Source organism: Geotrypetes seraphini, chromosome 5, assembly GCF_902459505.1.
Source record: "Geotrypetes seraphini chromosome 5, aGeoSer1.1, whole genome shotgun sequence".
Classification (NCBI taxonomy): Eukaryota; Metazoa; Chordata; class Amphibia; order Gymnophiona; family Dermophiidae; genus Geotrypetes; species Geotrypetes seraphini.
Window position 1 is genome coordinate 216714778 of NC_047088.1, and position 23293 is coordinate 216738070.

The window sequence follows — 23293 nt, forward strand, 5'->3', positions numbered from 1 at the left end:
CTTCGTAAAGACGGACGCAAAGAAGGAATTTAGTTTGTCTGCGATTTGTTTATCTTCCTTGATGTACCCTTTTCTTCCCTGGTCGTCCAGGGGTCCCACTGCCTCTTTTGCAGGTTTTTTCCCTTTCACGTATCTAAAGAAGGGCTTGAAGTTTTTGGCCTCCTGGGCTATTTTTTCCTCATATTCCTGTTTTGCATCCCTCACCGCCTTGTGACATTTCTTCTGATCATCTTTATGTTTGTTCCAGGCTTCGGTTGTCTTTATGCATTTCCATTTTTTGAAAGAGTCCTTCTTTTCTTTTATGGCTTCCTTCACCTGTATGGTAAGCCATGCCGGTTCTCTTTTGCTCTTTGTTCTCCGATCTTTGGAAATCCTCGGAATGTAGAGATCTTGTGCTTCTGTGATAGTATTTTTCAGTAGGGTCCATGCCTGATCAACCGTTTCAAGTTTGTCCACCATCTTCTCGAGTCGTTTTTCTACCATGGCTCTCATGCTATCGTATTTACCCTTTTTAAAGTTCAAGGTGGTGGTTAAGGTTTTGGCATGTTTCCCTTTCCCGATGTCAAGTTTAAAGTTGATTACATTGTGATCACTCGTTCCCAGTGGAACTATGACTTCCACTTCTGTTATCGGTCCCGTGAGGCCATTTAGGACCAAGTCCAAGGTGGCGTTGCCTCTTGTCGGCTCTTTTACCATTTGTTCCAGGAAGCAATCCCCTAGCACCTCCAGGAACTTGGCTTCCTTGCCGCAGTTGGAGGTTGCTAGTTTCCAGTCTATCCCTGGGAAATTGAAGTCTCCCAATATAATTACATTGCCTGTCTTGCATTCTTGTTTGATTTCCTCCATCATTTCTGAGTCAGTTTCCTCCGCCTGTCCTGGTGGACGATAGTAAAGGCCAATTTTCGTATCTGCGCCATATTGACCAGGAATTTTGATCCAGAGTGATTCAAGCTTCTCTTTCATTTCTGTTGTAACCATTTCAACAGAATCTATTCCCTCCTTAACATATAGAGCAATACCTCCACCTTTCTGCCCTACTCGATCTCTTCTATACAGTTTGTATCCCTGTAGTACTGTGTCCCATTTGTTTTCTTCATTCCACCATGTTTCTGTTATGCCAATGATATCCAATATGTCATGTCTTGCTATTGTCTCTAGTTCCCCCATTTTATTACCCAGACTTCTAGCATTCGTATACATACATCTAAGTTCCCTTCGTGTTACCTTTTTGGACCTTCTACTCTTGGCCTTCCCTGTAGTTTCAATTACGGTATCCTTTACTGCTCCTGTGTTATCACCTTTGTTTGCTGTGTGGTCGTCCCCTCCTGTGTCTGAGTTGTCCCTTCCTGCTTTTTCTCCCTTATTGGCTGTGAGGTCGTCTTCTCTTGTGTAGGTGTAGTTGTCCTTGGCTTCTTCGTCGGGGCATCCTGCTATCCGTACCATCGACCGGTGGTCGACTGTCGGCTTTCCCCTGTCTTTCAGTTTAAAGCCTTCTCGATTGCCTTCTTCATGTTGCCTGCCAAAACTCTTGCTCCTTCCTTGTTGAGGTGTAGTCCGTCCCTTCTGTAGTACTTGCTTTTTCCCCAGAACGCCGTCCAGTTGCGCACGAAGTCGAAGCCTTCTTCTTCGCACCATCGTCTCATCCAGGCGTTGATTACTTGCAATTCCCCTTGTCTCTTTCCATCCGCTCTTGGTACTGGGAGGATCTCAGAGAAGGCCACCTTCACCTCCCTGATCTTCAGTTGTCTTCCGAGAGAGCGGAGCTGGCCCTTCAGCTCTTCCCTGTCATACTTCCGCCCGCTCACATCATTTGTTCCCACGTGGATAAGTACAGCGGTGTCCTCTCCCCCTGCTCCATCTATGATCCTGGAGATCCTGTTGGTCACATCCTTCACTCTTGCTCCAGGCAGACAGGTGACGACTCTGTCCTCTCTTCCTCCTGCGGTGTAGCTGTCCACATGTCGTATGATGGAGTCGCCTACGATGATCCCCATCTTCTTTATTCGGGAGTTCCTTGGGGGGCGTTGGTCCACGTCCTTGGAGTAGGGCCAGTCTTCTTCCTCCAATGATACTCTTGAAATTTTTTCCTGTTCTTTGGGTGGGGCGATGTCTTCCTGTGCTCTCACTATTCCTCCTGGTGTGCGGTTGTCTCCTACCTCGTCTTCGGTTTCTTCTGTGTTTGCATGGGTGTCTTCTCTCCTCACATCGGTTTCCTGAGTACAGTTTTCCAGCCCTGGGATCTCTACGTGGTGCTGATGAGCTTCCTCTATGAACATTTCTAGTTCCTTGACCTCGTCATTTGGACTGTACTCCACTAGAATCTTCTCCTGTGCTCGGATTCTGTCTTCGAGTTCCATCACTGTTCCTTCCAGTAGTCTTACCTGATATTTCAAGCTATCCATCTCCATGCATCGATTGCAAATGTATGCCTGGGTCCCCGAAGGGAGGTAGTCATACATATTGCAGCCGATACAGAAGACCGGAAAGCTCACCTTCTGACTTCCTTGGGCTTCCATTTCTTGCTTCCCTTGTGTGTGCTTGTGTCCCTTGCCTGCTGCTTCCTTATGTTGCTTGCCTTGCTGTCTCTTTTGTGTGTGCTGTCTCCGCTCTACTTCACCTTGATTGTATGTGTGGATTTGTTCCTTTGGCGTCTGTCTCTTCCTTACCTTCTGTGTTTGTCGCTTCCTTACCGTTCAGTCCTCCTCGGTGTTCTTGATAGTAGATACTCGTCCCTTGCAAGGCCCTTCGCAAAGGCGCTCTCGCTAAGGCGAGCGCCTTTGCCGCTCGCCTTCGCCGCGCGCCGAACGGCCTCGCGCCGTTGACTCCTCCCCTTTTAAGGGGGAGTCTGTCCGATGACGCTGAGGGGGGGGCGGAGCTACCTCTCGCCGCTACCCCTAGGCTTGCTGGTCTCCCGGCTGCTAGTCTCCCTTCCGCAGCCCTTCTCCTCCGCTTCCTGCCGGTGCTGGTGTCTCACTCTCCTCTCCTTCCTCTTCCACGAGGCAAGCCTGGCTGGTGAGCGATCTCTTGCCTCGCGCCGTTGACTCCTCCCCTTTTAAGGGGGAGTCTGTCCGATGACGCTGAGGGGGGGCGGAGCTACCTCTCGCCGCTACCCCTAGGCTTGCTGGTCTCCCGGCTGCTAGTCTCCCTTCCGCAGCCCTTCTCCTCCACTTCCTGCCGGTGCTGGTGTCTCACTCTCCTCTCCTTCCTCTTCCACGAGGCACGCCTGGCTGGTGAGCGATCTCTTGCCTCGCGCCGTTGACTCCTCCCCATTATGTTTTTTTGTTTCTGCATATGATGCCTATATGCAAACAGGAGACTAGAGAGAGGGCTCTGGATAGAAAGGAGCAGCATGTGCTTAGTGCTATTGTGTGTACAGGCAAAGGCAGAAGGTCGCCAGGGGGAGAGATGCTGGAGAGCGCAGGGCAAAATGAAACAGAAAAGCAAATATCTCTGCACAGTATACGCAACAGAACAAACAGCAGAGAAGACAGCTCTCCAGCAACTAAACAGGATAACAGAGGAACCAATTGTAGACTTTCCAAATCTTTAATTAAAGACTGGTGATTCAACATAAGCCGTGTTTCTGTCCTTAGGCCTACATCAGAAGACAGAATACTTGTGTAACACAATGGGTTTCTTTTACTAAGCTGCGTTAGGGCATTAACGCGCGGAATAGCGCACACTATAATGCCGTGCGCGCTAGACGCTAACGCCAGCATTGAGCAGGCGTTAGTTCTAGCCGCGTAGCACGGGGTTAGCACGCGCTAATCTGCTGCGTACGCTAAAAACACTAGCGCACCTTAGTAAAAGGAGCCCAATGTGTAAAGAAAACTCATTGAAGACAAAGGAGCAGTTTCTATAAATAGTCAACACCAACCTCTAGTAGTTTGCTTTCAAATGCACAGAACTGTAGACTAGCTTAATTGCGTGGGTCCTAATATTATTATTTTTTTTATCTTTATTCATTTTTTAAACTTTCAACAAGTACATAATAATACCATCATATTCATTTTAATATAACTTATTAATCTTACATATATTGAAATCATAATACTATTTCTCCCTCCATCCCTCCATTATATTCTTATAATTTTAGATAATTTAAAATTAATCCCATCCTATGCTTCAATAAATAAAGGGGAAGAAATAAATTATTAATTATAAACAATCCTTACAATAATTTGTTAATGGCTCACAAACATCAATGAATTTTTTATAACGTCCCTGCTGAATAGCTAATATCCTCTCCATTTTGAAAATATGACATAGTGAATTCCACCAAAAACTGTAACTTAATCTATCATAATTTTTCCAATTTCTTGTAATTTGTTGAATGGCAACTCCTGTCATTATAAGTAAAAGTTTATTATTTTTGGAGGAAAGCCTTCCTCTTTCCTTTCCCCTTCTCTTACCGCCCTGCCGCTACAGCTAAAGCCGATAGGAAGTCTTCTTTCTGACGTCAATTCTGACGTCGGAGAGGACGTTCTGGGCCAGCCAATCGCTGCCTGGCTGGCCCAGAACGTCCTCTCTGACCTCAGAATTGACGTCAGAAAGAAGACTTCCTGTCGGCTATAATAGCAGCGGCAGTGGGGTAAGAGCAGGGGAAAGGAAGGAGGGAGGCTTTTTTTTTTGCGGGTCAGGGAGGGAAGGTGGTAGGCAGGCAAGCAGGCTAGCTTTGGCCAGGGAGGGAGGGAGAGAGGTAGACAAGCAGGCAGGCTGGCTTCGGGGATGGGGTCGGACAAAGTGTGGAAGGCAGTGAGAGGGACATGGGAAGGATGCACTGGGGGCACTAAAGACAGGAAGGGGCACTAAGGACATGGGAAGGAGGCACTGGGGGCACTAAAGACAGGAAGGGATACTAAGGACATGGGAGGGAGGCACTGGGGCACTAAAGACATGGGAAGGATGCACTGGGGGCACTAAGGACATGGGAAGGAGGCACTGGGGGCACTAAAGACAGGAAGGGGCATTAAGGACATGGGAAGGAGGCACTGGGGGCACTAAAGACAGGAAGGGACACTAAGGACATGGGAAGGAGGCACTGGGGGCACTAAAGATATGGGAAGGAGGCACTGGGGGCACTAAAGATAGGAAGGGGCACTAAGGACATGGGAAGGAGGTACTGGGGGCACTAAAGACAGAAAGGGGCACTAAGGACATGGGAAGGAAGCACTGGGGGCACTAAAGGCATGGGAAGGAGGCACTGTGGGCATTAAAGACATGGGAAGGGGGCACTGGGGGCACTAAAGACATGGGAAGGGGGCACTGGGGACACTAAAGACATGGGAAGTAGGCACCGGGGGCACTAAGGACATAGGAAGGAAAGAGGGAGGGAATAGAAAGGGACAATTCTTGGGCCTGAGTGCAGAAAGAAAAAAATGAAAGAAAGGATACACAGACAGAAGGAAACTGAAATCACCAGACAGCAAAGGTAGGAAAAATTATTTTATTTTCAATTTAGTGATCAAAACGTGTCAATTTTGAGAATTTATATCTGCTGTCTATATTTTGCACTATATTTGTCTATTTTTCTATAGTTACTGAGGTGACCGAGTTTGCGGAAATAGGGCAGAAACGGGGTTTTTAAATTTTAGTCCTAGTAGTTTGCCGGTCCACTAAATAATTCTTTTATTTCTGCCGGTCCACGGGTGTAAAAAGGTTGAAAAACACTGCATTAAAAGAATGTATTTACTGAAGCTTCTTTTTTAAACAAAAGCCATTAGATGTGCATTTTATTTATGGTAATTCAGCTACTCAGAAAACCAAAGCAGGACAAAAGGCTTAATTTCCAGTGGTTCCAAAGAACAAACACAAGGCTAGCTCAAAGAAGCGATTGGTAAATGCTTTCAGTGTTCTGCTAGATCAGATAGGGCTGATTGTTTACAGTTACACCTGGTTGAAGATTAAATGGAAGCTTAATCCAAGCAACCTGATCAGCATTTTAAACATTCTTCTCCTAAACTTTGTGGTATCATTTAGAAAACAGATATACAGTATGACATATTTGGGCTTATCGTCAAGCATATAGGAAAAACTCTTTAGGAAATCATTCACTAACACTCCTATGCTACTTGACCTCTGAAAGCAAACAATTTTTCAATGCATATTTCTGAAGTACATTTTGTGAATACACTGTACAGAACTGTCTTTCTTTTAATTTCTTTGACATTTCTATAATGGTAGCAGCCATTACTATATTTACTGTTATATTGTATAAAAATCTGACACAGTGGGGCTCAAAACCAAAACATCTAGATGTCAAAAAACCCGCCTTAGACCTGGATGCACAAAACTCACCGTGTGTTTAACAACAGTTATTAAACCAGCTATTGATGCTCAAAATGGCAAATCACGGTGTTTTCCAAGTACTGCATGTAGCAGCCTCCGATAATCGTATGTAAATACATTACGAGCTCATCAGTATTAAAATGAGCACTCTGATCGATGCCCACATGATGCACAAAATGAAGCGCTCTGAAATCTCCAACAGGTCTGGGAGGTGCTGATAACGTTAAGAAAGCCAGCTTTTTCTTTTTTTAATGGCCACAGGGAGATGTTCAGAGGGCTGTAGTACAGGAAACGCCACACACACCTAAGATTAGCGCAAATACAGTAGCATGCAAATACCGTGGAACCTTGCTTTACGAGCATAATTCGCTTCTGAAGCATGCTCGTAAACCAAATTGCTCGTATATCAGTTTTCCCATAGAAAGTAAGGGAAACTCGCTTGATTGTTCCACCTCCCCCCCCCACGAGGCCACCGGCGCTGCTCCCCCCTCCGAGAACCGGCATCGCTCAAGGCCTTCTGGCTCTCGTTCTCTATTAGTGTTAAGCATTGGGAACTTATTTTGCGGTGCTGTTCTCTCATATTTCCTGGTGTTCCATGCAGCACTAGAGTTATGAGCATCAACCCATCAGGAAGAAGTTATCAATATCAACATGGATCACTATTAAAGACAGGCTAATTTACAAGTCGTGCTATTTAAGCACAGGGTCTCCTTGCATAAAATAGGACTCTGCTTAAATAGCATGATTTGTGATAAAAAATAACCTATTTTAACAGTAGCTCTCTTTGATAGCTTCCCCTCTACCTGGTGCAGGTATTGCAAAGAAAATACATTTACCATTCATGAAAAACGAGTTTACAACAGGGCACCTGGAATTAGACACCAGAGATTACACAATAGAAGCCTATCCTATAAAGCAGTGTTTCTCAACTCAGTCCTGGAGTACCCCCTTGATAGTCAGGTTTTCAGGATATCCACAATGAATATGCAGAAACTTGATTTACATACACTGTCTTCATTATATGCAAATTTCTTTCATCTATATTCATTGTGGATATCCTGAAAACCTGACTGGCAAGGGGGTACTCCAGGACCGAGTTAAGAAACACTGCTATAAAGGAATGTAGGTGTCTAATGCCCTTTATAGCATTCTAATGTAACCGGGTATATATGTGCAATATTCTATCATTTACATGTGTGAGAGCCCCACTCCTGCTCTGCCTTGTATGTATGCCCCCTTGCAAATGTGTACTATATAAATTAATTATATATTAATTTGCAAAATAGCACTTAGGTGTCGTGCTAGCATGTACAGTAAAACCTTGGTTTGCGAGCATAATTTGTTCCAGAAACATGCTTGTAATCCAAAGCACTCGTATATCAAAGCGAATTTCCCCATAAGAAATAATGGAACCTCAGACAATTCGTTCCACAGCCCAAAAAGTTTAATACAAAATGCTATATGTACTTGTATTGCAAGACCTCGCTCGTATAGAACAGTCACTACACTCCTGCAGCGTCGGAGAGAGAAGAACCATCGGCTCAGTTGTGATGATGTGATGCATGTATACTGTATGTACTCGTATTGCAAGACTTTGCTCGTTTAGAGCAGTCACTACACTCTTGCAGTGTCAGCGGGAGAAGAACCATCGGCTCAGTTGTGATGTGTGTATACTGTATGTACTTGTATTGCAAGACATTGCTTAAAAACCAAGTTAAAATTTAATAAAATGTTTTGCTTGTCTTGCAAAACACTTGCAAACCAAGTGACTTGCAATCCAAGGTTTTACTGTATGTACTTATACACACATAAATGTTAATATTCTACATGTTTACACATGTAAGGCATTTTATTGTTTATACAACTGACCTTAGCATTCCTATTAAAGGCTGTGTTATGTGATCTACACTATTTACCATGCTAATCTTTTTCCATGCATTAAAAGCAAGGCACAGTCCATGCCGATTCCCTATCCATTCCTCGCCTCATTTTCTTTATTCTTTTTTTGCCTTCCCTTTATTTACTCAACTTTTTCAAATGATACAATTGTTCGAACAAAAATACAACACAGTGGTATAATACATGAGATAGCCAATATACAGAACAATAATAAATTCCCAATCCCCACTAGCCAAGATACCCATACTGTAGGTCATCTACACCAGTGCTCTTCAACTGCCGCTCCGTGGACCGGTGCCAGTCCGTAGAAATTTTCTGCCGGTCCACAGGGCCAGCACGTCCATCGGGCAGAAGACAGTATTCTTCAGCCGCTGATCCACTGTACGATCAATGCGGCGTCTTCGGCCCGGCTCCCTGAGTGCTGCAGTGCACAAAGCCGTGGGAAAAGGCTCCTACGCGCGTCCTGCGCCTGAATCGGAACCCTTCTCTCTGACATCGCAACTTCAGAGGGAAGGTTTCCAGATGAAGCGCGGGACGCGCACGAGGAGCCGCTGCCCACAGCTTTGTGCAATGCAGCACTCAGGGAGCCAGTCCTAAGACACTGCATTGATCGCAGTGGACCGGCCCAAAGATAACACCGGGGGAGGAGAGGGAGGGCAGGCCAGAAGGCATGGCACAGCATGGAGGGAGAGAGAAAACAACAGTAGGGGGGATGCTTTTATTTTTGTATTTAGTGATTGATTTACATCTGCTGTCTGTTCAGGAAGAAATGCATTTGTTTCTTTTCCTCTGGGGTTGTACTGCTTGCAGAGTCTTGCATCTTAGGGTTTGTTTGTAAATATTAGTACTTTTAGGTTTTGGTCCTGCATTTGCATGGGGGTTATCTATTTTCTGGTAGGAATGAATGTTGAAAAACATACAGTGTGTTTTGTGTATTTTAATTTTGTGGTTAACCATTATGTGTTGTTAATACGATTATATTGTGTGTGTGTGTATGTATATATATATATATGAAAAATGAATGGAAAAAATGGTGTTACAATTAGTACTATTATGGGGGCAGGGTCTGGGGCGGAGATTGGGTGGAAATGGGCACGACTTAGCCCAGTGTTCTTCAACTGCCGGTCCACAAAATAATTATTTTATTTCCGCCGGTCCATAGGTGTCAAAAGGTTGAAGAACACTGGTCTACATAGATATAACAAAAGGTAGATCACATTATTGAACCTGCAAACATTCTTTCCATTTCAAATATACTTCCCATTTTTTATGAAACCCAAGCAAATGGCCCCGAGACATGAAACAAACATAATCCACTTTCTTACAGACTGAGGTTAAGGTTGGCATTCCCAGTGTTTTCCATGCTTTCGCTATGAAAATTTTTGCAGCCATGAAAATCTTAGGGATCTCTAGTACCAGGAAATGAAGAAGATAATCCTCCATCAAAAAAGGATAATCTTGGGAAGTACAGTTTCTCAAATCCAAAATCAATTGCTCCCAAAACTGGGCTATAATTGGACAGTTCCACCACCTCGCCTCATTTTCAACTCTCATGAGAAAAAAAAAAAAAAGGTGATAAACACCTGGACTAACTGAGGGGTCGCTGTAGAAAGTCATGGGTTGAGTGCACAGTTTCTACCATGAGATTAGCAAGAAAATATTCCACGGTGATGCAAATTCAAAGCACGCACAACGTATGTACTAATAAGGGAAAGAACATAAGAATTGCCGCTGCTGGGTCAGACCAGTGGTCCATCATGCCCAGCAGTCCGCTCATGCGGCGGCCCTTTGGTCAAAGACCAGCGCCCTGACACTAGCCCTACCTGCGTACATTCTGGTTCAGCAGGAACTTGTTGAACTTGGTCTTGAATCCCTGGAGGGTGTTTTCCCCTATGACAGACTCCGGAAGAGCATTCCAGTTTTCTACTACTCTGAGTGAAGAAGAACTTCCTTACGTTTGTACGTAATCTATCCCCTTTCAATTTTAGAGAGTGCCCTCTCATTCTCCCTACCTTGGAGAGAGTGAACAACCTGTCCTTTTCCACCAAGTCTATTCCCTTCAGTACCTTGAATGTTTCAATCATGTCCCCTCTCAATCTCCTCTGTTCGAGGGAGAAGAGGCCGAGTTTCTCTAATCTTTCGCTGTATGGCAACTCCTCCAGCCCCTTAACCATCTTAGTCGCTCTTCTCTGGACCCTACTGTGTCCTTCTTCATGTACGGCGACCAGTGCAGGATGCAGTATTCCAGGTGAGGGCACACCATGGCCCGGTACAGCATCATGATAACCTTCTCCGATCTGTTCATGATCCCCTTCTTTATCATTCCTAGCATTCTGTTCGCCCTTTTTGCTGCTGCCACACATTGTGCGGACGGCTTCATCGACTTGTCGATCAGAACTCCCAAGTCTCTTTCCTGGGAGGTCTTTCCAAGTACCGCCCTGGACATCCTGCATGAGATTTTTGTTACCGACTTGCATCACTTTACACTTATCCACGTTGAATCTCATCTGCCATGTCTGTGGTAAGAATGGCAGTACAGATCTGCGCATAAATATTAGCCTCACAAAAATTTCTAGCAGATAAAATTTTTGAGAGACTGATAATTATGCATAAAACATCATGCACACATGTATGCTGGCACTTTTATTTTCTTCGAACACACACACAAACCCGGTGAAACTGCTGTTATCTTCATACACAGCTGTTACTTCCATTCTGTCTTTTAAAATTGCAGGAACTTGCTGTGCTTGCAGAAAAAACCCAGCAGTAAATCCCCAAAACTGGCATTAAATCTTCCTAACCGTTCTACATTGCCATGGACCTGGTAGTGAATTTCTTGCATTGCAATAAAACCCCTGTTTGTAGAGGAATACCAAATGGTCTCATTACTTTTCATTTTAATATACTATGGCCTAGATTCATTAACCTGGAGATCCTTGGGAGATTGGAGGCAGGCCGATTGATTCACCAACCACCTTCATGCAAATGGGGGTGATCGGAGGCACGCCCTCATCTGCCGACACGGATCGCTAGGTAGCGATCCCGACGCATGCGCAGCCCATCTACTTTGCCTGTAGATGGTCTGTGCATGTGTTTGCTGTGGTTTTTTTTACTGGCCCCAACTCACCTGCGCTCTGCCGCTCTTCCCTGCAGTGCGAGCCCATGGTTTTAACTCGCGGGTTAAAATCACAGGCTCGCGCTGCAGGGAAGGGAGGCAGAGCAGGAGAGTATAGGGGCGGCATGAAGGAAAGAGAGTCGGGGCTGAGTAGGGTGGCATGAAGGAAGGAGAGTCGGGGCTGAGCAGAGCAGGCGAGTCGCGGCTGAACAGGGAAGAAGAGTCGTGGTAGAAAGGCAGGAGAAGTCAGCAGAGAGCAGGAAAGGTTGTGAGCGACTGGTCGCCACCAGTCGCTTCTTTTTGGATTGGCCAGCCCTGTCGGTGTTGCTGAAAAAGTGTAGTGAATCGCGTTCTTCGTGCTTTGCATGCCACTTATCCTCATTTGCATGCGTGGATCGGAATCGGATCGGCCATAAGGTTAGTGAATTGGGTCGGGGTCGCAAACGAATTGGTACACGATCGGTTTGATTAGTGAATCTAGCCCTATGCACCCATATGTATTGTGCAAATTAACTACCATCAGTACTGTGTGCATACATCTCATGGTAACTCCCACGCTTCTACTGGCTTGGCTTTCAGCCCCTGAATGCACTTCTTAGCTAGCAACAGGATGTTCGAACAATTGAATTCTAGATTGCATTACAAAGGAGGTGTGAATGGGAAAAGAGGTTGATGTGTTAACATAATTATAAGAAGGTGACAGAAAGAATGAATTAGAAAACCCATGTGGTCCTTAAGCCCCTTCATGCTTTGAAAGTTTTGAAATATCATACATTTTGGCTAGATGTACTATGGGATAGATTCACTAAGCAAACAAATCGTATATCGACGGTTTGCGAGCCCTTTGCGACCAAATTTCCCTCCAACCCCATTCACTAAAGCCTGTAGCGATCCTCCCATGCAAATTAGCAAAACCCCTTGCAAAATGGCCAAGCGATTGATTCACTAACAATTGCTTGGCTATTTTGAATCGGGTTTTTTGACAGGCCTGCCTGTCTTTTTTATTCATTATTCAAAGTTGGGAGCAGGAGGGGTGCTCAGTCCATCCTGCTCCTAGGCCTCCCACCCCATGGCCCACCCCTGGTTGGCCCAGGCGGTCAGGCCCGGCCCACCCATCCTGGTACCTTTAAAATAGTTGGGAGCAGGAGGGGTGCCTGGTCCCTCCTGCTCCTTGCGACAAGGCTCCCTCCATCTTCGGGAGCAGGAGGGGTGCCCAGACCCTCCTGATCCTATGCCAATCTTCGGGAGTAGGAGGAAAGTCCTCCCACTCCTCCATCCACCCGCCGTCCAATAACGGCCTTAGGTCCCGCCCCGGTGCATCATCTGATGCACGGGGAGGGGCCTAAGGCACTGATTGGCTGAGGCACCTCAGGCTCCTCCCAAGCTCTTTCCAGGGAGAAGCCCGAGGCGCCTCAGCCAATCAGTGCCTTAGGATCCTCCCCGTGCATCAGACAATGTGCTGGGGCGGGGCCTAAGGCCGCTATTGGCCGGCAGCTGGACTGAGGACCGGGAGGACTTTCCTTCTGCTCCCGAAAATTGGCGTAGGAGCAGGAAGGTCCGGGCACCCCTCCTGCTCCCGAAGATGGAGGGAGCCTTGTCGCAAGGAGCAGGAGGGACCGGGCACCCCTCCTGCTCCCAAGTATTTTAAAGGTACTGGGGTGGGTGGGCCAGGCCCGACCGCCTGGGCCAACCAGGGGTGGGCTGGGGGGTGGGAGGCCTAGGAGTAGGAGGGACTGAGCACCCCTCCAACTTCCAACTTTTTGGTGCCGGGGGTGGGTGAGCCGTGCCGGAAGGGGGGTGAGGGCCATGCCGGGAGGGCTGTGTCGGGAGGAGGATGAAGGCCGTGCCGTGCCGTACCGTGCCAGTTGCAGGGAGGGAGAACAAGGGAGAGATCGGGGCAGAGCAGGGCAGGCAGAAGAGATCGGGGCTTGGGGGGGGTGTTGGGCAGGGCCAGTGTGTCGGGCCGGTGGGTAAGGTTAGTGTAGGCTCTCCTGCCTGCCCTTCTCTGCCCCGATCTCTCTTGCCTGCTTGCTGGACTCTCCTGCTCTCTGCCACCATTCCCCGCAGTGCAGGCCCGCTTTAAAACCACAGGTTTCCCTGCAGGAAACGGCAGCAGAGAGCAGGAGAGTCTGGCAAGCAGGCAAAAAAGACTGAGGCAGAGCAGGGCAGACAGGAAAGATCAGGGCTGAGCCCTAACAGCAGTGACAGGAGGCTGCTTCTCCTGTCACTACTGTCAGGGTGTGCGTATAAGCGGGGATCACTCTCTAGTGATCTTGGCCGTGGGTAGGGGGCATGTTAACGATCATCCCCATTTGCATGCAGGCCTTTAGTGAATTCGTCGGCCTGCATGCAAATGGAAATGAATCACACATGGTTTGGAGGATTAGTGAATCTAGCCCTATGAGGGGCCTGATGCTCAGAACTCACACACTAAGGGCTAGATTCACTATGCGCACGGATCAGATCCGATCCGTGAGCGATCTGATCCGTGTCCGGGGGGCTGATTCATGAATCGCCCTCATGCAAATGAGGGTGATCGGACTCACGCCCCCAACCGACTGCACGGATCACTCTCAAGCGATCCCGACGCATACGCAGACCATCTGTAGATGGTCTGCACATACGCTGACCCTCCGTGGTAGGCAGAGCTGCAAAAAGAAAACTTTTCTTGTTTTTTACTTTTTCGCAAGCCCATGGTTTTAACCCACTTTAAACAATCGGGTTAAAACCATGGGCTTGCGCTGCGGGGGTAGGCAAGGAGAGCCGGGAAGAAGCAGGGCAGCGATTGTGGCTGAAAGCAGGAAAGTTGGGCCAGAGAACAGGAGACTCGGGGCAAAAGCAGGGTAGCGATCGGGGCAGAGAGCAGGAGATCGGGGCAGAGAAGCAGGGCAGAGAGCATGGCGGCAGAAGGCAGGGCAGTTAGAAAGGACCCGAGCGACTAGTCCTCAGCAGTCGATTATTTTTGATTGGTCAACCCAGTTGGTGTCCTTCATTTTTCTTTGTGAATCGCTGCCTGCCTACATTTGAATGCTGTTCCTCCTCATTTGCATGTGCGGATTGGAGGATGATTGGATCAAAGGTAAGTGAATCGGGTCGGAAGGAAATCGGATCGCAAAGGGGTCGCTAAGTGGTCGGGACTTGATCGTTGGGCTTAGTGAATCTAGCCCTAAGGGCTAGATTTACTAACCTCACGGATCCGATCTGATCCGTTAGCAATCTGATCCGTGAGGTTGCCGGGCACCCGCTTCACGACGCGTCCTCATGCAAATGGGGGCAATCGGATTCACGCCTCCAACCGACTGCACAGATCGCTGGAGAGCAATCCTAACGCATGCACAGACCATCATCTTTGCGTGTAGATGGTCTGCGCATGCGCTTTTGCTCTCCGTGAACAAAATTGCTTTTTTATTTGTTTACTTTTATTTTGACTCACGAGCCCGTAGTTTTAACCTGTGGGTTTAAAGCGGGGCTGCACTGCGTCGTGTTCTGGAACTTAACAGAACATGGTGTAGTGCAGCCCCACTTTAAATCCATGGGTTAAAACCATGGAGTTGGGGAAGCATGAGCTGGAGAGTCAGGGCAGAGAGTAGGGCGGCAATTAGGAGAGTTGGGGCAGAGAGCAGGAGAGTTAGGCCAGTGAGCAGAGCGGCAAGCAGGAGAGTCGGGGCAGAGAGCAGGGTGGCAAGAGCTGGAGAGTCAGGGCAGAGAGCAGCAAGTTGCTGTATAGTCCATTCTTAACCTGTATTTAAATTACCGTATAGTCCTTGTACTTAAACTACTGTATTGTCTCTATTCCTCTTACTCCGGTGGGGTTTCTTTTGGATAAATATGAGGCTTTTCGCTTCCCTTCAAATAGGGGATGGCTGTTTTTACGCAAGGCTGGGTTGGTGGCTAAGAAAATTATTTTGGGGGAGTGGATCTCGGATCGAGGCCCTTCTTATTGGGCTTGGCGTAACCGCTTACATGCCTTGATGATGCTCGAGAGAGGTCAGGTGCGTCATTCCCTGCGCCAATCAAAATTTTTTTTGCGGGTCTGAGGACCTTACATATATTCTTTGTCGCACAGGACCGGTAGCATGATTCTGAATACCTTGCCAGGTTAGACTGCTTTGAGTGATGGGGGGTTGTAGTGAGGGATAGAGATCATGGGTGCAGGGTTGGGTGCTGGGTGGGGGAGGGGATCTTGGGATTGGGGGGTATCGTGTTGTATACTCTCTTGAACTCTTGTATCTCCAGTTATTGTACTTGTTGTTTTTCTGGCTTGTTCAATAAAAAATTGTTTCTTTTTTTTTAAATTTTTATTTATAAATTTTCCATTCTTACAATATTTGAGTAATATAATATACAATAAAGTTTTTTTACATATTTAAAATATTATCATTAATAATACATCATATTTAAAATATAATATGATAAAGATTATACATTAGTATATAAAATATAATTCCCATCCCCTTTTTATATAGTATATTTCCATTAATTAGTCAAATCCCACCCCATTCATATATAATTATTTATCATTGTGCTAAGAACTAATCATTAGAATATTTTGTCAATGGTTGCCAAATTTTGTTAAAATTAAGATGATTTCCCTGTTGTAACGCTATTATTTTTTCCATTTTATAAATATGACAAACAGAATTCCACCAGAACGTATAATTTAATTTGGTGTAATCTTTCCAATTTTGAGTAATTTGTTGCATGGCGACTCCTGTTAGTATTAGTAATAGCTTATTATTATTTGCTGAAATTGTTTCAACTAAAAAAACTACTGTATTGTCTTTGCATTGTCCAAATGTACTCCGCTGTGAATGTTTGCTTGTAGGCCGTTCTGAGCTACTGGGAGGACGGGATAAAAATCAAAATAAATAAATAATAAAATAATAAATAAAATCAAATGTGTTATTTTACTGTAGCATTCGGTGCTTTAAACAGAACTTGTGCTAAAATAGCGCGAGTTAGTGGTAAAATAACACATCTTAATGGTAACTCATGTTGATAACTACACCCCTAAATTTTTTTCAGCTATTCTAATGAACTAAATCCATACTAATCAATGCACATCTCTACCAGAAGGGATGGAAAAAAACCCATCAAATAACAGCTTGTTAATTGAGCAAAGTTTGGAAAGAGGAACCTAGAGAAGTGAGAGAGGATGGGTAATAAGGCACCAGATCGTGAATGCATTCATAGGCAAGGAAGCAGTATGACGCTGAAAGGAAATTAGATGGGGAAACCAATGAAATGATTCAAGAAGAAGCAGTTAAGGGCCTCTTTTACAAAGCTGTGATTCCCGCATGGCAAATGTGACACATTCCATTCCTATGGGCTGTGTCGCATTTGCCGTACTGGAACTTGCCACCACAGCTTTGCAAAAGGTGCCCTAAATGGCCGTAAGACCATAAATGACCATAAGATATGATAAGCTAGGCTAATGAGAATCTTTTCTAGTTTCACTATATTCTTTTTTTGGTAATGCTACTAAAACTGTACACAGCATTCAAGGTGAGGTCACAGCAGGGATAATACGGAGGGAATATAAGAAGTGCCTCTGCTGAGTCAGACCAGAGGTCCATCGTGCCCAGCAGTCCGCTCGCACGTTGGCCCAACAGGTCCAGGACCTGTGCAGTAGTCCTCTATCTATACCCCTCTATCCCCTTTTCCTTCAGAAAACTTTCCAATTCCTTCTTGAACTCTAATACCGTACTCTGTCCTATCACGCCCTCTTTTGTTCTCCATCCCTTTTTGAGAAATCCTTAAAACGTCTGGTTTAGACCCTTGTAGGACTTTATAAAAGCACGTACGTTTGAAGAGCAACCATACACAGGACCTAGTTCATACAAGGTCCTAGCTCAAAGTTGACTCAGAACTTTTTTGGGGGGTGGGGAGAGAGACAGCACTAAACTTGCATGAGTATTATAGTGACACTCTAATTTGATCAATTTATGTGTACAGTATGTACATTAGCAGCAATTTATGCACAATTCATACGATAATATCATGATTTGAAGACGTACAGCTTGATCTTACCCTTTTGGTCTTGTATCATCAATTGCTCTATCCAGTGGGATTAAATCGCTGAGATAGACATTGAAATTCCCTTCCTTCCATCTCCGGCTTGCTTCTGTTTCCTTTCCTTTGGGGACTTCAGCAGCACGTCCAAATTGACCAGGGGCTTTAGGGTCTCTTGGGGACATGGTTACATCAAGGGTTAGCACTTTGTGCATTGCTGTATCCTTTGACAAGTGGGTGCTATGACTTTCTACAAGGTGTTTTACTATTTGTACCTGCCCCTTATCATCTAAATTCAGATCATGTCCTTTAACTGATGCTGCACCCTCAACCACATTATGCTGTTCTCCTGGAAGCTTCAGATTTGTTTTGCTTGCTAAAATATTTGCAGTCAGGGTGTTCTCACTTTTGGTATTGATTAAATGGGATTGTTTGCTCTTTAACTCAGATACGAAGTTGTCTTTAGACCTGATCTTGATCTTTTGAATTTCTGAATGATTCCTTTTTAGCTTTTCAGTGACAGTGTCAAAATGATTTTTTGATGAGTTATTGAGCTTCCCAGTATCAGCCTGGATACGCTCTCTCTTTGGTAACTTTCCTACTATGACTGAATTAGAAGGCACTCTCATTCCATTTACATCAGCTTTGGGAATAGGCATAATCAAATTCTTGGTTTCTCTTTTTTCTGTTCCATTTATGTTTTCTCTCTCAGCTACATGTACTTTCAGTAAGATATCTGGCTTAGTATCTTTATTCCTCCCCTGAAATTCCTCTTTCAGTCCAGCCTGAGGGAATTTTGTTGGGATAGATAGCTGAATATCCCCAGCTTGTCCCTTGGCTACTGCAGTGACCAGATCACTCACTTTATTTGTATTTTTACTTCTGAGTGTAATGGATAGGTTTCCTGCTAGTTTTTTAACAGCAGTTGTTATGGGTTGATGGGGCTTCTTGAAAATAGCTTCCTTTGTTCTCTGCAGGTTGCTGGAGTTCGTTGTGATTCTTCCTGGAGTGCTCTTTTCATTGCTGTGCACCTCCGAGGCAACAGGGTCCTCAACTCCAACCGGTTTTGGAACTGTTGCAGGTAGTGAAACGGATTGATAAAAGACGGGCTCTGGCATTTTAACTTTCTTCTCAACAAAGTTCTGCTCGTCTATTTCATTCTTTTGCTCCTTCGCTTTATCCAAATCCTTCAGTAACTTTTTCCCTTGAATGGGGGGGATATTGGCCTTTGTCACGGCGAGCTTTGCACTCTCGTGCCCTATCAAAGGAGGCTTTGTTCTTTCCCCAGGACCGACAGTGCTGGGGTTTCTTTCTTGATCTTGCAAGGCATTGAATCGCCCTCGTTCCCTTCTGACGAGTTCGTCTTCTCTGAGAAGTTTAAGATTGATTTCATTGAAGGAGAGTTTCAGGGCAGCCATATCAAAGAGTAGCCAGATCACAGAGGCAACGAATATAAATGCCAGCGCTCTCCCGCTGCCACGGAAAAATTTCCGGATAACGTTCATCTTTCAGAATGAGTTTTAGCTGTTTCTTCTTCCCAGGGATTCAGGAGCTGCTGGTCTCCCTGTACGGCAAAGTCTTTTCGGGTGGGAGACTTCAGCTGCTCCTGCTGCGTGTCATTGCCTGCCTGCGTGGCATTTTACAGCAGGGCAACTGGGGACTCTCTCTTCTACTTCAACAAATAAGACTCCAGAGTGCTACACACAGTCTCCTTTAATCCACCACGGTGAGCAGTGATGCCAGACGACCGAGAAAGCCGTTAAGGATAAACTTTGCATTATTATCCACATTAGCCGGGCTTCTTCTTACCTCTAATGTGCACACACGAGAACACCCAGAGCAGAGATTCTGAATTAGATGGGTTGTTCTCTCTCCCCACCCAGTTTTCATTGCTTTGTGTTGTAATTTAACACCGCCACACATAAGGAAACCATTTTCACTCTCACGAGTCGTTCATCTTAAAGCAGCCCTTCACCTTCCGTGTTCTGTTTTCTAACCTATACTGCTGGCACAAAGAAGAAGAAAAACAAAAAGAGTGTTATATGCATTGCACTTATATCTGGAAAGGAATGTATATTTCTTTTACACTGCCCGTGCAATACCAACTTCCCTACCTTCTGAAAATTAAAGTTAAAAGTTTAATAACTGATTAGACAAAATTTATTAACAAATGTTTACTTTGGCATCGTTTTATTGATATATAAATTTGATTTTCTTTGATTCTAGAGGTTTGCAAATTGTAAATCTAGATGTTTATTTCTCATCTAATTAGGGGATTCTTTTACTAAATTGCGGTAAAAGTAGCCTTAGCACACCCTTGCATAGTTTTTCCTGTGTGCTAAGGCCATTTTTTTTACTGCAGCAGTAAAATGGCATTTTTTTCCCAATTTTTGTATTAATGGCCATACATTAATGTTCAAATCAACTAAATAAGGAAACTTAAAAATATGTCCAATTGATATAAATACCAGATAGTGAGGACAAATCTACAATAAGTGGATTTCTTGCTAGACCTCAAACACCCAAGGCACTACTTCTAATTCTATTTGTGCCCTTACTGGGGTGGTGTTTTCATCATTGGTCTTAGCAATAGCATGTGCAATAAATCTTTTTGTTAATTTTCAACAAGCTCTGCATAAATTATAAAGTGCATACAGTGCTGTAAAAGTGCTCTATAGTGCTGTAAAGGAAAGGCACTTATCTTTGCGCCCCAAGATAAGTGCCTTTCCTTTACAGCACTATAGAGCAGTGGTTCCCAACCTTGTCCTGATGGCCCACCAGGCCAATCGGGTTTTCAGGATAGCCCTAATGAATATGCATGGAGAAGATTTGCATGCCTATCACTTCCATTATATGCAAATCTCTCTCATGCATATTCATTAGGGCTAGCTTGAAAACCCGATTGGCTTGGCGGTCCTCCAGGACAGAGTTGGGAACCACTGCTATAGAGCACTTTTATAGCACTGTATGCACTTTATAATTTATGCAGAGCTTGTTGAAAATTAACAAAAAGATTTATTGCACATGCTATTGCTAAGACCAATGATGAAAACACCACCCCAGTAAGGGCACAAATAGAATTAGTGCCTTGGGTGTTTGAGGTCTAGCAAGCTATCCACTTATTGTAGATTTGTCATACATTAATGTTGCTATTAAAAAAAAGCGCATAAGCACTTACCAACACCTGTTTTGTGGCCAGTAAGGGCACGATTCTATATATGCCACCTAAAAAAATCAGCGCCAACTAGTGTAGCGTAATTCTACAAAAGTTAGGCGCCATTATAAAATCATGCTTAGTGTTGCCTAATATTTAGGCACATACTGTGCCATGGTTTGCTTGGCCTCAATGCCTACTGCACCTAAATTAGGCACCCAATGGTTCCTAACTCAAAAACATGCCCATGATCCGCCCATAACCATGCCCACTTTTAACTGTGCGCATTAAACTAGGCACCCAACTGTTGTAGAAGCATGCAAGAGGATTGTGAAAAATTGCAAGATGACCTTGTGAGACTGGGCATCAAAATGGCAGATGATGTTTAATGTGAGCAAGTGCAAAGTGATGCATGTGTAGTGTTCTCCCTAGGGCCTCTCAGCCAGGCGGTCCGCCCGGGTAATTTAGATGACCGCCCAGCTAAATTCTGCTGCTGCCGCTGCTGCTCAACATTACAAAAAAAAAAAAAAAGCCAGCTTGGTGATTTCACCTTAGCCCGTAGCGAACTTATGCTCCAGGGCTCTAACGTGTGCGTGCCAGCTTCCCTTCTCTTCCCTCCGAAACCGGAAGTTATGTCCGGGGGGGAGGGGGGGGAAGAGAAGGGAAGCCGGTACGCACATGTTAGAGCCCCAAAGCATGCGTTCGCTTCGGGCTAGGGTGGGAGACAGGTCAGTGAAGCTTACCATTTGCTCTTCTTGCTGTCGGGTCCTGCCTACTTTCAGTTTCCGCAAAGGCAGGACCCAGCAGCAGTTCTCCCAATCAATCGTGATCTTGGGCCGATCAGCCTTCCTCTCCGACGGCAGAATTGACGTCGGGAAGAGGAATGCTGGTCGGCCCGAAGCAGGGAGAGCTTGGGGCGGTGGCAGCGGCTTTGGGGCCTGTTATCTGATGGCGGCGGCTTGGGGGGCCTGTTCCCCGATGGCAGCGGCATTGGCAGTGGCTTGGGGGAGGGCAAGGAGAAAGAAAGAAAGAGGGCAGGCAGGGAGACAGAAGGAAAGAAGAGAAACAAAAAAAAGAAAGGGGGCATGAAAAGAGAAAGAAAGAAAGGGCAGGGAGAGAGGAAGAAAAAGTTGGGGGAGGGGAATGAGGTCAGGAGGAGAGGAAGCATACAGGCTGAAAGAAGGAAAGAAAGATTGGATGCACAGTCAGAGAAGAAAGTGCAACCAGAGACTCATGAAATCACCAGACAAGGTAAGAAAAATGATTTTATTTTAAATTTACTGATCAAAGTGTCTGAATTTATATCTGCTGTCTATATTTTACACTATGGTCCCCTTTTACTAAACCGCAATAGCGGTTTTTAGCGCAGAGAGCCTATGAGCTTCGAGAGCAGCGCTGGGGCATTCAGCGCAGCTCCCTGCGCTAAAAAGCACAGTTACTTACCGTAACAAGTGTTATCCAGGGACAGCAGGCATATATTCTCACATGTGGGTGACGTCATCTACGGAGCCCCGACGTGAACAGCTTTTCAATCAAACTTGATTGAAGATTCAAGTTTGCTGTGCTGCACCACGCATGTGTGCCTTCCTGCTCCACTAGAGGGCGCATCCCCTCCTCGTGGTCTCCAGTTCACATAACCAGCTAAGAAGCCAACCTCGGGGAGGAGGGCGGGTTGTGAGAATATATGCCTGCTGTCCCTGGATAACACCTGTTACGGTAAGTAACTGTGCTTTATCCCAGGACAAGCAGGCATGATATTCTCACATGTGGGTGACCTCCAAGCTAACGAAAAAGGGATGGAGGGAAGTTGGCAATTCAAGAAAACAGATTACGCAAAACCGATTGGCCAAAACGGCCATCGCTCCTGGACAGAGTATCCAGACAGTAGTGGGAGGTGAAAGTATGAACCGAAGACCAAGTGGCAGCTTTGCAAATCTCCTCGATAGGTGTTGACCTGAGGAAAGCTACAGAAGCTGCCATCGCTCGGACCCTATGTCCCGTTACTTGACCATGCAGCGTGAGACCAGCCTGAGCGTACCAAAAAGAAATACAAGCAGCCAACCAGTTGGACAAGGTGCGCTTGGAAACTGGGCGTCCCAACCGATTAGGGTCGAAGGACAAAAACAATTGAGGAATCGTCCGATGAGACTGAGTGCGTTGAAGATAAAAGGCCAACACCCTCTTACAGTCAAGTGTGTGAAGCGCCACCTTGCCAGGATGAGAATGGGGCTTGGGAAAAAACACCGGCAGAACAATGGACTGATTGAGATGAAAATCAGACACCACCTTAGGCAAAAACTTAGGATGAGTGCGGAGAACCACCTTGTCATGATGGAATACAGTAAAAGGCGGGTCCGCCACCAATGCCTGCAGCTCACTAACTCTCCGAGCAGAAGTGAGTGCAAGCAGGAAGATCACCTTCCAAGTGAGGAATTTGAGATGACACTTATCCATAGGCTCAAACGGAGGTTTCATAAGTTGAGCCAGGACCACATTAAGATCCCAAACCACAGGGGGAGGCTTGAGAGGAGGATGGACATTCAAGAGGCCCCTCATGAAACGAGAAATCAAAAGATGAAGGGAAAGGGACTTCCCGTCAAGGTGCTGATGGAAGGCAGCAATCGCACTAAGATGCACCCGAATAGAAGTTGTCTTCAGACCGGAATGAGACAAATAAAGCAAATACTCCAGAACCGAAGACACAGGTACCGACACAGGGTTGAGATGATGAGACGAACACCAGGACGAGAATCTTGTCCACTTCTGAGAGTAGCAGAGTCTAGTCGAGACTTTATGAGAAGCCTCCAACACCTCCCGGACTGACT

The 23293-nt window shown here is 45.7% G+C and overlaps 1 protein-coding gene across 2 annotated transcripts in view; it reads right to left on the bottom strand.

Moving 5' to 3' along the window:
• The window catches only part of GALNT5 (polypeptide N-acetylgalactosaminyltransferase 5), a 127511-nt gene that overhangs the window by 94266 nt on the left and 9952 nt on the right, over window positions 1-23293 (bottom strand). Inside the window, exon 2 of one of the 2 annotated variants that reach the window (XM_033946142.1) lies at window positions 17333-19316. In XM_033946142.1, coding sequence (XP_033802033.1) covers window positions 17333-18819 — 1487 coding nt within the window. In that variant the 5' untranslated portion in view covers window positions 18820-19316. Of the gene's footprint in view, window positions 1-17332; window positions 19320-23293 lie in introns of both variants that reach the window. The other variant, XM_033946144.1, reaches the window with a different exon arrangement.